Source organism: Rhipicephalus sanguineus, chromosome 7 (assembly GCF_013339695.2).
Source record: "Rhipicephalus sanguineus isolate Rsan-2018 chromosome 7, BIME_Rsan_1.4, whole genome shotgun sequence".
Taxonomy (NCBI): domain Eukaryota; kingdom Metazoa; phylum Arthropoda; class Arachnida; order Ixodida; family Ixodidae; genus Rhipicephalus; species Rhipicephalus sanguineus.
The window spans coordinates 53,660,929-53,674,714 of NC_051182.1; the positions used below are offsets into that span (position 1 = coordinate 53,660,929).

General features: G+C 42.4%; 2 protein-coding genes across 2 annotated transcripts in view; both read right to left on the reverse strand.

The window, feature by feature from the left end:
• LOC119400686 (uncharacterized) lies at positions 1 to 10,536 on the reverse strand. Its single transcript, XM_049417704.1, has 7 exons — positions 10,522 to 10,536; positions 9,649 to 9,687; positions 7,922 to 7,966; positions 4,381 to 4,479; positions 2,427 to 2,618; positions 686 to 757; positions 1 to 272 (listed from the first exon to the last, which is right to left on the reverse strand). Exons 4-6 carry the CDS (start codon positions 4,460 to 4,462, stop codon positions 711 to 713), a joined length of 321 nt encoding a protein of 106 aa, XP_049273661.1. The 5' UTR covers positions 4,463 to 4,479; positions 7,922 to 7,966; positions 9,649 to 9,687; positions 10,522 to 10,536; the 3' UTR covers positions 1 to 272; positions 686 to 710.
• The window catches only part of LOC119398695 (uncharacterized), a 26,722-nt gene continuing 23,460 nt past the window's right edge, over positions 10,525 to 13,786 (reverse strand). The window contains exon 7 of the mRNA XM_037665520.2: positions 10,525 to 10,634. Coding sequence (XP_037521448.1) covers positions 10,525 to 10,634 — 110 coding nt within the window. The remainder of the gene's footprint in view (positions 10,635 to 13,786) is intronic.

Here is a 13,786-nt window from a genome sequence, read left to right on the forward strand (position 1 = left end):
TTATCATAGCTGAAGACGAATATCAGAGGTTTTATTGAATACATTTAAAGATACGTTGGCCATTGATGTGAACGTCTTAAAAGAAGTCATTTGATGTGTTCGTCTGCACAATGTATGCACAGTGATCGTCAGTTCGCCTCATTTATTGCTGGTGTGTCCATTCTAAACACTGTAATGTTTGTAACAATAACAGTTTCGATTGATCTTGTCTTGGTGCTATACGGAAGCAGGCGATGAAGATCACCCGACGGTGCATAAAAACCTGAAAATCTCTTGAAAGAAAAGATATTACAGGTTAATTGTACAATCAATTCTATTTGCAATAAAATTGGTGTACGTATAGTATAATATAGTGCAGCGCTAACTGAGCGTTTTCTTTCCCTTCGGTTTTAGTTCCTTCCTTTCTGTGTCACAGCAAATGATTCAACGTTCCCATTTATGTATGAGGTATTGCACTTCGACCTGGAGCCGCAAGTTTTGAAGCATAAATAGCAAAAATATTCCACCAGAAAGAAGCAGAGGAAGTAAAGCAGAAGACCATGTTGTCTCTGCTAGCTCATATTGCCCACAATGAAAGGAGATGTGTACTGCCTCAACTACCAATGGTCATCGAAATTATTTTTCGCCAAGTTCCTAATGTAGTGGTAAATTCATGTATAGTAGGAAGATGATATAAAACACATACCTCTTTTTGCACTTGACTAAGCTCTTCAAGCTGTTCGGCGGCTTCTGTCATATTCTTTATTCTCCTTGTCATCTTCACCCAAGAAAACGCATAAGCAATGTTAATGTAAGTGATTGTAACATTATCACCTAATGATTGAACGATATAGTTCGTTCGCAACAGATGTCATACGGACATTTACGGCGCTTGCCAACACATGTGCCCTCAATGCCAGAATTAATTTCTGACAAGTTCCTGTCATTTATTGCGCAGCAGTAGTTTTTGTATGTAGTACTTATTCATGTTGTTGTCGTCATCATTGTTATCACTGCTGTTGTTATAAAGTCCAGTCTCAAGGCAAATATCCGAAGCTTTAATACAACTGGAACAGCAATTTATTTTTCCACTAATTCCCATAGTTTCCAAATCAAGTGTTTAAATCGTAGTTATCAGCACTATTTTGTATGACGCAACCTTCGTGCCCGACGTGACATATTAAATAGTGTTGCGATAACGCTAATAGTAGTACTGCGGATAACGCCATGTTGTATCACTAGGCCAACTACAACCGCCACAGTGGTCTAGTGGTTATGGTGCTCGAAAGCTGAATCAAAAATCGCGGGATTTAATCGCGGTCGTGACGGCCGCATTTCGACGAAGGCGAAATGCTCGAGGCCTGTGTGCTTAGACTTGGGTGAACCTCGAGTGATGGAAACTACCGGTGCCCTCCACTACGGCATCCGCAGTAATGATATCGTGGTTTTGGGCGTAAAACTGCAACAATTATTATTATTATGCCAACTAAATCATTTTCACTTTTAGATTCTGATTATCGCAGAGCCCAACTTGATCGGCGGATACTTTAGCATAAGAACTTCGTTTGCTGCCTAGTTTGTTCATTCTAAGCTTGTTAAGGTTTTGCGCGACACAATCACCGTAGGGAGTGGTAAGATGCGTATTGTGTCCTCTTTTCCCACGCCTTACGGTGATTGTCTCGCGCAGTACCTTTACATCTTCAGCCACTTTTCCAATTAAAATCAAAGTGAACTTTCTTTTTCATAGTATTATGCGGAGGGTTAGGTGAAGCGACGAAATTCGGACGCATAAAATCGAATCAGCTCGATCAGGGAAGGGTGGGTTGGCAAACATTGCGAGAGGCATTCGTCTTGCTGTGGACATAAGAGAGTCTGATTATGATGATCTCTCCGAACAAAAAGAAGGATAGCGTTATCATAGAGGATAGCTCTTCCTTTTCAAGCATTTTCTTTTTTGGAAGCATTGGCAATATCCGCGAAATATAAAAGCGATGCAACGTCAGCATTTTTACATATGACGATGGCACACTGCGACAGTTGTATTTTCATTTATTTTTTTTTTTTGCGAAATTAGTCTTCTATCATGATGAGAAGTGAACTAATGCACAACCCATAATTGTTGATATCAAGAGAAATCCTTCACGAATTTCAACAGTTCATGCAATGTCATGCACTGTTATGCCGCCGTGCAAGAGGAGAAAGAAGACGCGTCAAGTTTAAAGACTACTCATATTCCCTTGGCCTCCTACTGAGACTTCGAGTTTTACAGCGTACATCTAAAAATTAGCCTTCATGGACGAAGAACAAGAAGTTGTTGAATAAGCACTGTCACTTCCGCGAACGTTTTTGACGAGGGAGGTAAGACGACGCTCCTTCTTCAACAACATCTCATCACTTCAAGCCTCCATCTTTCCCTTAAATTTGTACAGATCAAGAATGTTTCATACGTGCTTTGTTGTCGGAACCTTTATCTTTTTCATTCTTTTTCTCCTCCTCTTTGCCCTTCTTCTTGTCCTTCTCTTCTTTATCCTCGTTCTTGTCCTCTTTTTTATGGTCGTTCTTGTCCTTCCCTTCTTTATCCTCCTTTTCCTCATTTTCCTTATTTTCGTCTTTGTTGTCCTTCGGCGACTTTTCCTTGCCTGAAATTATGCGATTAGAGCCTTACTGAACGACTTAAAAATAATCACCATTTCACACTGGCAAGTTCATACTATGCACAACGATGTCCTACTAGTGTGCACTTATAGTACATTACAACCAGCCTGCTAAATAAGCATCATTGTATGTCACGGGCCGCTATTCAGCACTTTCGAAGTATTCATTTTATCGGTGCGCTATGACTTAAGTTTGTGTTACCAAGTTTCTATCGATTGCTCAATCAAATTATATGCGGCAACGGTGCACTGGACACCACGCATTCTTTATTTCAAGCAGCAAACTCCTCGTAGGACGAATCTTGCGCTACCAACTGTTATCTAACTAATATAGCAATGCGTCGCCCTTTTCTTGCGTGGGCACTCGTATACAAGTTCTAAATGACTGCTTTTTCGTCACCATGACCAAGCTTATATAAACAAAACTGGATTGCTTCGAAGTACTTGATTTTGTTAGACGCAAATAAATGCATGCAATAGATAATGAGGCTTAGGAAAGCATAACGCATATTATTTGTTGCTGTTACCCGCAGTGTAGTAATTATGACATAAACTGGAATGAACAAAAGCAGACAAAAAAAAACACCCTTTTCGTTGGTTGTGCCCGAACCCACAACTGTTGAAGGTTGTGAATTCGGGCTATACCTGAGCGTCTGTAGTGGTAGTCAGCGCCAGTCCAGCTGGTCTTTTTGCCCCGTTTTCTCGCGATATTTCTTGCTGTGTCCTACAATTTTGAACACAGCATTGTGCGTCGCAGTTTCTAAAATCGTAGTCGTTTGATCTAGCTATTGCGACATTGCCAGTACGTGCTACAGTGCGATGGCACAGAGACAGAGTGAAGAAATAGAATATTGCTATTGCCACGCCCACTAGAATATTGCTATTGAAATAGAATATTGCTATTGCCACGCCCAGGACGGTTATCAACGCTCGACGGTGTCCGCGAAGCAGTGTTCGAGAAGCTGCGCGATTGTAGTAGATCGTTTTGTTAAGATTGCGCGCCGCCCGCGAATGCTCCAGCTTTGTCGAGAGATAACGCTGGCACCAGTGATATCGCTGGAAAGTTCGATAGCGCCTGTATAAAACCCGACGCGCTTGACCGCTTGTCAGTTGATTGACGTTCGATGGTCTGTTCGCCGCTATCAGTGTATTGCTGCAGTTTGGCTTTCAGTTTCCCGACCACAACTTCAGCCAAATAAAGAGTTTCATCTTGACCACGCCAGCTTTTGTCTTCGTCGACGTCACGACCGCGTGACACTGTAGCGGGTTACAACCTAAGAACAAATGTAAGCTCCGCCCACAGCCGTCACTGTCCCTCCCAGTATTTGCATAAATGACCCATCCGATTGCAATTGTTTCTTTACGTGACGTCAAGAGCGTGTCGCGTATTTCAAGTAGGTGGCTTTCCTATGTAGGCACAGGCTCGTGTCTCTAGTTTTCGGTCGACAACTTGAACCCACTGGCAAAGTTTAGCAATGATTACGACTGCCCTGCTCTTCCAAATGTAACATTTAAAGGGTACGACGAACATTCAATTTATAATATGCGGAGTATTTACATTTGCAGCGAAAAGGTATTTAGGGTTAGAAGACAAGCCACCAAGCACAACTCTGTTGCACAGACGAATGACAGGCGCGCCGCAGTTTTATGACACTTTACTCAAATTCTGATGTAATAATTAATTACGTGGGAACTACTTGACTACGATAACGTTCGTGGTTAAGCAAGGGGTGGTGCAAGTGCTCACCTTCTCCTTCCTTTGTTTCTTCGCCTGATTTTGTGTCGCCGCCCGTCGCGCCTAGACCACCTAAATCACACAGTCCATCCATATCGCCTCCGCCAAGATCTGAAAGGAAGCTGCAGTTAGAAATACTTCAAACTGGACAAGCATACACGCCATAAAACACATCACGCGCTCCACTCGTCAAAGGCTCTATTTACTACTCAATTTGCGTTCACAATTTGAATATGAATTCTTGATGACACATGTAAATAAATGTGCCACTGCAATGCTTCACCAAAGAAATTGTTCGGATAGAGTCTGCTGAACATAAATATTTCTCGCTTGGCAAGCGAGAGTGGTTGCATGAAAAAATGGTTTTTCTTCTGTGCTTATTTGTGCATTTTGTTACGAGATTGTAGGCTGGCGAGGTCGCTGTCAAGATCATCTTCTTTCCTCAGTCTCCCGCAGCATTGTCTATCCTGACACTGTTGCAGATAAACTGCATTTATTATTATTATTATTATTATTATTATTATTATTATTATTATTATTATTATTATTATTATTATTATTATTATTACCTGCAGCAGCCGAAACAACTAGCTACAACAGTTATGTGAACAAGTCTCCCAGATTTGCTTTCAAGCCAGGTGGTTACACGTGTATCGTTTGTTGTCGTCGGCGCATCTCGACAGTCCGAGCGTAACGGGAAGAATGATGATAAGTTTATTGCACCACGCCTTATATACATGCGCGGATCAGGAGAGCGAAACACAAAGATCACGTGACTGACCGACACGTGTAGCGATATCATCCGATACAACACGGGCCTGTACAATTACTTGTCCACCGTTGAGTGGTCACATGTTACTGACAAACCAAATGTTGATGACCAGGTTGATCGTTTCCCGGAGCTTGCACTGAGCAGCATGCGTAATTTTATTCCGCAATATACACCTAAACAACGTAAATGTCCCCACTGGTTCTCATCTGAATTCTGAATTTATCAGTGCACTGAAGCATAAAGATCGCACACACGGGTAATTTAAATGTTCTCCACCCAGCTAGTGGAAGGAGGAGTTCAGCTTTTTTCGAACTCTCTCTAAACGCCTATAAAACGGGATCATAGTTCGTATATTGAATTCTTAGAAAAAAGCGCCTATGACAGGCCAGCTGAGTTTTGGAAGTATGTACGTAAACGGTCTAACAAAAGAGCAAAGTCCTTCAGACTACTGGACTCAAATGGGGTAGAAGTGCATGCCGTCCCTTACTGTTTTGCCACGCATTTTTCACCCGTTTATAAGGCCTCAGACTCTAGCACTGATATCGGACAACAGCCCAAGGCAGTTAGCTCATCCAGTGCTTTGTCGCTGGATGAAAATCTTATCTGCGAATGCAATAAGCGCTTAAAACCATCCTTATCATGTGGCCTAGATGGCATCCCCTCCGCCATACTAAAAGCTTATGCTAGTATATTTGTCCCAGTACTGACAACAATATTTAATAACTGCCTGGACACTTCCACATTTTCTAGCATGTCAAAAACTGCTCGTGTTTTGCCAGTATTTAGGTCGGGCTCTAAAATATATGTTTCTAATTATCGCCCGAAATCTCTACTATGTGCCACGTCAAAGATCTTCGAGCTGGCTCTTCACAACATATTGTCTTTTGGTGTGAAAAACTCAATGATGCCTAATCAACGTGGTTTTCTCGCTGGCCGTTCAACCACCACAAATCTTGCTAATTTCATGACGCAGATCTCCACACCTATTTCTCAGAGAGGACAGGTGGACGTAATCTACTGTGACCTGAGCAAGGCCTTTGACGTAGTCAGCCACACACTGAATATGGTTAAATTTGCGCACTTTGATGTTCACTTGTCGGTTGTGAATCTTCTGCACAGCAATCTGCTCAGTAGATCTTGTTATGTTGCCGTAAAAGGCCAAACGTCTTCTTTGTATAAACTGACTAGTGGGGTCCCTCAAGGTTCGGTATTAGGCCCACTGCGATTTTTAATTTACTTTGTTGATGTTTCTTTTGCCACTCGTAATTCTTTCCTTTTGTATGCAGATGACATCAACATATTTAAGCAAATTCATTCGGTTAACGACTGTCGCTTGCTGCAGTCAGATTTGTGTTCTTTCTCCGAATGGTGCAACTGCAATAACCTTTCCCTGAATACCTCAAAGGCAAAATTCACGTGTATCACTTGCAAAACATCTAGCGTGACATTTCAATACTATGTCAATTCTGTGTCATTATGCAAGGTTTATGACATCAGTGATTTTGGTATTGTTGTTGATAGCGCGTTAAACTATGCTGCTCGCGTTAAGCGTGCTACTATGCGGGACCTTCGTTCTCTCGGATGTGTTTGCAGAATATCTCGAGAATTCAGGTCTCCCATAGCCCTCCATAAATTGTACACCGCAATATGTCTTCCACAACTTGAGCATGCGTCCGTGATATGGATTCGAATTGCTCAATCCAGAGGTAACGCCATTGAACGAGTCCAGAAAAAATTCCTCAGCATATATAACCATCGCTTTGCTAAAAATGACTCTGGATCTCGTTCAAATACTGCTGAATCATTATCACTGCCATCACTTCACTGCCGACGAAATCGTTCTGATCTGTTATATCTCTACAAGCTAGTCCACGGTATCATATCCAGCCCTGTACTTCTCAATTGTGTTAATTTTCGAATTCCGCGTAAGTTAACCAGAGAGAACAGACCGTTACATGTACCCGCCTGCTTCTTCCAACGCTCTACCGTTCACAGAATACAAAGTCTCTATAATGTTAATTTGCTTGATCTTGACGTTTTTCATAGTCCACAGTCATTGTTTTTATCCGAGCTTTGCACTGTCTTGACATAGTATGGCACAATGTACAAAGTCTTCCCTTCTCCGTCCTTCTGCATACTTGTATATATTAAATCTAATTTTTCATTACTTTTCAATATTTCTTGTGTTGTCTTATCTTACTCCTCCCTTTTAGTGCTCATTCCTCTTTGTCTACGCGTTAGTGCTCTTGTTATTTCTGGAGACTGTCTGTGTTGTATTGTTTAATTTTATTGTTTTCCTTTTGCGTGCGCCTGCACAAGGACCTTAGGGTTGTTACTAAGCACGTTAAATAAATTATTATTATTATTATTATTATTATTATTATTATTATTATTATTATTATTATTATTATTATTATTATTGTTTTTGTTCTTGTTGTTCTGTGTTCATTCAGCTCTAATACCTACTGCAATGTTTTGCGAGAGCTTTATTCACGTCCCACGGTGGCCCATTAGGGCCAATAAGAGAGGCAAAAATGGTAAATTGCGTAATAAGGAATTGGAGGCAACATCATTCTGCACGAAAATGCAGTGGCATAAAATCTATAGTATGTTCGGTCCATAGGAATGAGGCCAGTGGGGTAGTGCTAGCCAAGCGAAAATAAATAACGATGGTGTAGACGGCCGCATACGACAGCTGTCAGCGCTTATGAGATGAGTGTCTTACAAGATTCGGCCGGCACGTAACACTAATTTTTCGGAAGCACTGCAGATAGTGCTCACCCTTTTCCTTATTCCGCTTCTCTCTTGCTTTGTTCAATGTATCACCTACAAAAAAAGCAAGAACATGTGATGGCCCCATGAGCGTTTGAAAAAAGCATCTTATCCTGATAGCACTGTACAATTAGTGCAGTCAGCTGACAATGATGGTTATTTAGTTTTCTGTTTCAAAGCATCACAGGAGCCATAACAAACACAGTAATGCAGGCGTTCGTGTTCTTGTCCTTCGTATCAGTTGTACCTGAAATGACTAAGCTTTGACAGGCACTTTTGTGCATGTTTTCCAGGTGGGTAGTTTTCAGCGGTGTACACCTGTACACCGGTTTACTATAGTGTAAGTCATTTAGTCACTAGAAATTGCTTTGGGAAACAATGCCTGCCTAGCTATCCGACACGTGGGTGTAAACACAGACCGACCTTAAGGCAGCAATGTTCGTCTATACATTATCTTGATGCATCAAGCGTGAGACATACATTGAGACTTACCGTGATGCATCAAGCATCGTAAGTTGAAACACAGAAAGTGAAGGGGTAAGTGACGTGCTACACGGGAGTTTAAGGACACGTTCGGCACAGCGCCAACAACATTGCGATTATATGCCTACACTTATACCCCTCGCAGCCCCGATCATGAACGGATTCGATGAAAAGTCCTGTCCAGCTGCTGGTGCTCACTGATCACGGTGATGATGACCTTGTTCAGGAACTGTGAAGAACCCCTTCCACACATGCACATGAGTTCATGAAACGTGCTTGCGTTGTCCGTCATGAGGGACAAGTATAAGCACAACATCTGAAACGCAACTGTGACAACTGTAACTGAGTGAAACGTACGTGCAGGGTGGCTGCGCGTGCCACTCTGCTGTGTATATATCTAGAGAATTTTTTTCTGAAGAAAGCTTAGTTGCGCGTAGCACCTGTCATCTGCATCTGTGTTCCTTCTTTGCCCTGTTCGAATCTGTGGTATCCAACATTGAAGAATATAAGGACTTCATATCAGCTCCCCGTGTCTGGTGTTGGTAACACCCATGTTGCTGTTGGCATCGTTGTCTAACTGTTAACAACTGGTTACATATTACATGTGCGACCCTTCAACAAATGTGTGTGTACCATTTGTACATTTATCTAGCGCCACTCCGTCGCGTTTTGCTCAACGTATAAAATTACACCACATTCACTTTCCCGCGCATGTTTCGCATAACATCGGTTCCCACGGTACGTGGGATCTGCCGAATTTTGTTTCTTACTCTAACGTCATTAAGCTGTTGTGGTGCTGCGTTGGGGGTGCTCATTAGAAGCAGGTCGAAAGATGAACGGCATCCAACGTAACACGTCTGATAGGGTTTTTTGTTCAAAACTTCACCATATCATCTACAGCGCATGCTTTTAGCGTGATCGTGAGTTGGTGCGAAATGATCGTAGTGTCATTTGTGTAATGAGGCAAAATTTATTGCCCTCCCTTTTTTTTCAGTGACATGATTGTGTTTTCTGTCGGGGTACCTTATGCTAGGTTGCGGTTCCAATGATCCAAAAGAAGCCTGATCATTGAAAAGCTCATACCCAGCTTAAGTCACATACAACTGCTCTGTCTTGTAGGAACGTTACAGATTCATATTCAGGAAGCGAAAATAACACACCTATAGGGCCTAAAGTAATTTGATTTACATCAATGTAGGTGCTACACAGTAGTTGGGAGTAAACATTTGAAATGAATTGGCATATTCACTTACTTAGGCCTCCTCCTCCCGAGCCACCGTCCAGCCCTTCCCCTATAAGAGTACAAAGCTACGTTTGCACACGATACAGCGTTTACAAAAGTATCCTAGCGTAAATGTGGCACAGAGGAGATCAGCGTTCATATCTGTGGTAGCAAGGTTCCCTACAGCACCAAAAAGAGAGTGACTCCCGTTGTGACTAAATTATGCAAAAGCGTGAAAAACAATTGAAAAAAAGAATCGCATAGTGAAGCCCCCATTGAAAGTTCCGAATCGCTTCAATGTGATGCCGTTGAATTTTAAAGTCCTCTTTTGTGTTCTCCGGTGTTGCTAACGTGTAGGTTGTGCCCCGACGCGTTTCAGTTTAACCTAACCATAATGTCCCAAATAAAACTAAACTTTGCCATATTGACTTCAGCGGGATTTACCGCGCTGGGGATTCAAAGAAGTGCTTTAAGGGCTGGTACTGGGCGTGTGTTGAATGAGAAGTGTTTGCAGACAGCTTGCCAGTATAAGAGTATGGTTGCCGGCTTCAGCGTAACAGTGATTTCTAACTTTACAGCAACCGGTTCCAGTATACTCGCGCTACGCAGATATCATTAGACTCTTGCTGTGACAATGGTGCAATAACTAGACGCAAGACTGACGGCAGCGTTCATATGACCTTGGATTACTAATGAGTTGATGTTATTTAATTTTTGTTCGCTGTATATGTGTCATCTTTGGCCTGATAAGATTCAGTTGTGAGTCTGCGCACGTCCTGTCTTCTTTTGTCCGTGTTTCTAGCGCACTAAAAAGCGTTTTCAAGATAATTTGACACTGATCATTTTAGTTGTTATACAGAAGATCATTATTGATAATAAACAGGAAATAGGTAGTTTCACTTACCTCCTAATCCTCCCGTGCCGCCATGCCTCCCATGCCTCCCATTCCCATTCCTCCCATTCCTATCCCTCCCATTCCAATCCCTCCCATTCCCATTCCTCCGCCCATCATTGAACCTAGAACGAGAAAAACGGCATTTCTAGACGATTCAATGCTTACAAACATTCTTATAAACGCGAAACAGAAGACATCAGTGTGTTTAGCTGTGTTAGTAAGCTACCCTAGTACAACGCCACGAAAAAAACACCATCATCTTAAGAGGGAGGTTTGCAAGCCTGAAGAAAAGCGAGAAAAAAAAACATGGATACTGATGTCGCCTTAAAAAGTACCACCTCACTTCACAGTGACGTCACGGTTTTCAAGGACGCGTCTGCTTTGCATCTTTGTGAGCTCGTTGGCAAATTTCTGTCTTTTCACATATCAAATTTTGACTTTGTCTCAAGCCTCCATTGTAGCTTTTTGTTCAAGATCCATTTCCTGTATCTTTTGCTGGAATAAACGTTCATTCATTCATTCATTCATTCATTCATTCATTCATTCAAAAATATCAATTGCCTTTATTCTAAAAAGGTGAAACGCAGAACCTAAAAACGGTTCGCTTTTATTATGCTCTCGCTGATTCTAAGTTGAAAAATGCATGTTGAAATTAGTGACGTCAGGGGGATACACCGCACTTTGGATTCAACGGAAAGCTTTCGAGAATAGCCAACGTGTGCACATGATGCAATAAATATTGCAAAACATTTGTAAAGAATGTCGCGGTGGCTCAGCTCGGTTATGCCAGGATAACGTAGCGTTAGCAAAGGTTCAGCTGACTGTCCTTAGCTTTCCTGATTGTCTAGGATTAGCTTGATTATCATGCTTACTGCTGCTCCAATGACACACACATGGTATACATATTATGTGGCACACATATATTTATTTTGCCAGGCAACTACCTCGGGACCCCATTAGTTAAGCTTATCCGCTCTTCTGCGCCGTTGAGCAGCATTTGCCCTCTCCTTATTCATGGCTAAACCACACTGGCAAACGCCAGTAAGAGGCGCTATCAAGCGGCTCCAGCGCAGTGTCAGACGGCGACTGCACAGCGAAGGCGAATAGCTGTGCGCGCGCCGGCGCCAGTACGTCTACCTCGGCTACGACGTCGCTCCTCTGGAAAGCGCAGACCGGCGGCAGCGAGTAGCACGCGGCAGCGGCGGAGTGCGCGGGAGGTGCCGGCTCCTATGCGCCAGCTGTGTGACATCAATGATCCTCGCGCATGCGCAGCACAGCTTTTGAAGAGCCACGCGAAAATGGTAAGGCTAGGCCAGTGTAGCTAACGCTACTAAATATGCTCGCACCGTTTTTCAAGGGGCAAGGAAGACAAATATTGGGAACTAATCGGCGAATTCGTGAAATGTCAGCTACGACACGCTCACTACGAAAATCTCGTGATCAATTCCCCCCTGTTCGTGCGCATAATGACGGCTTTCTTTACAAGAATTGCTCAAGTAAATTGACACATTCTGGAATGCTTCGTATAGCGAATGCGCGTGATTTTTACACTTTTAGCTTTAGATAGCAGCGTGGCCGTCAGCAGTACATTCGTTCACATTTTAGCGGTACCACTCCCAGCGTTCGATTCCTTGTTATAAAATGCGTAATATGCACTGATGGGCTAGTTGGGGAGCCGCGATATTGATGAAGCAGTGCACAAAAGACACAATCACGCACACATAAAAATAACGCAAACGCAAGCTCTGACGGAAGCAGCGTTTGTGTTTGCGTCATTGTTTCAATTCAATTTCAAAATTTGTTTTATTGTTTTCTTGTACAAGAAAACATGTGTGCGTTATGTGTGCGTTGTTAAGAGCGAAGCAGTTTAAGCTATCGGCAACTTGTGCTCCATCGTGTGAAACTCCACAGCTTGGTATGCGCCAAACGAATTGGGCAACTCCAACTAGCCAGTACAGCAGGTGCGACCATTAAACGAAACTCGGCTCGGATAAATGGAGCACGTGAAATGTGAAAAAGAGAGAGGGAAAGAAAGAGAAAGCGATAGAAAAAAAGAAGGAAAGAAAGAAAGGAGGAAAGAAAAAAAGAAAGAAAGAAAGAAAGAAAGGAAGGAAGAAAGAAAGAAAGAAAGAAAGAAGAAATAAAGAGAATGAAGACATAAACAGATCGAGAGCTGGAGAAAACAGAAATACAGAGAAAGAGATACAAAGAAACGGACACAAAAAATGCACAGAGCAGGACCGAAAGCAAAAGAAAGAAAGAGGAATAAAGAAGCAGACAGAGCGAGAAAGGGATAGAAAAAGATAGAAAGACAAAGAAAGACATAGAAAGCGAGAGAAAGAGGTACAAAGAAACAGACACGAAAATGACAAAAAAAGCAGAGAGCAAGATAGCACTAAAGAGAAACAAAGAAAGAGCGCTAAAGATGCCGAGAGAGAGAGAAAGGAGTAGAAACATAGAAAGACGTAGAAAGTGAGAGAAAGAGATACAAAGAAACAGACAAGAAAATGGCAGGAAAAACAGATAGCAAGGCAGAAAGAGAAAGAAATATAGAAAGACAAAGAAAGACACACACAGCGAGAGTTTGTTTATTCATCAATTTATTTATTTATTTATTTATTTATTTATTTATTTATTTATTTATTTATTTGCATACAAAGAAACACAAGGACACAGGGGAAAGAGGAAGAGAGCAAGCTGGCTATTGCCACCCAGAGGGGCACAACGCCTGCCTACTCTTTCGGCAGGAGGGAACAGACAGAGGAAAGGAAGATATGGGGAGAAAAAGAGGAAACAAGATAGGAAAGTAAAGGAAAAAAATGGACACAAATACTTGAACGCAAATACGTAAAAACACACACGAAAAATAGAAACGCTTATAAGCGGGTAGCCAGATCCGTTTGGTCCATAAAGGTCAGCAGAGTTCGATGGGTCTTGTCGCGCCGAATTGCACAATCTCTAGGAAAGAAATAATCGTCAGTAGTCGCGCACCTGAATGCGAGGAATTTATGTTCCGCGGCGGCTTTCTAGAACTCGCGGAAGTAGCGAGGGAGCAAGGCCTCGAGGAGCACAACACACGAGACTGACGTAGTGGCCGCGTCGCGATGAAAACTCGTCCTCACTGCGTGGAGGGAGCCTAATTGTCTCTGCAGGCATTTTCATAAAGCTGCTCTCTCTCTCTCTCTCTAATCAGCAAAGCCCGGTGCGTAACAAACGCGGGACAATGTAATATAAGATGCTGAAGTGTTTCGTATAAGCGTTCGCGCAACAATAC

Excerpts from the sequence above, each read along its gene's own strand:
- LOC119400686 (XM_049417704.1), bottom strand. The coding sequence starts at position 4,462 with ATGGATGGACTGTGTGATTTAGGTGGTCTAGGCGCGACGGGCGGCGAC. Across the intron at positions 2,619-4,380 it reads AGAAACAAAGGAAGGAGAAG|GCAAGGAAAAGTCGCCGAAG; the intron begins GTGAGCACTTGC and ends GCATAATTTCAG. Across the intron at positions 758-2,426 it reads AGGTTCCGACAACAAAGCAC|ATGACAAGGAGAATAAAGAA; the intron begins GTATGAAACATT and ends TCTTGGGTGAAG.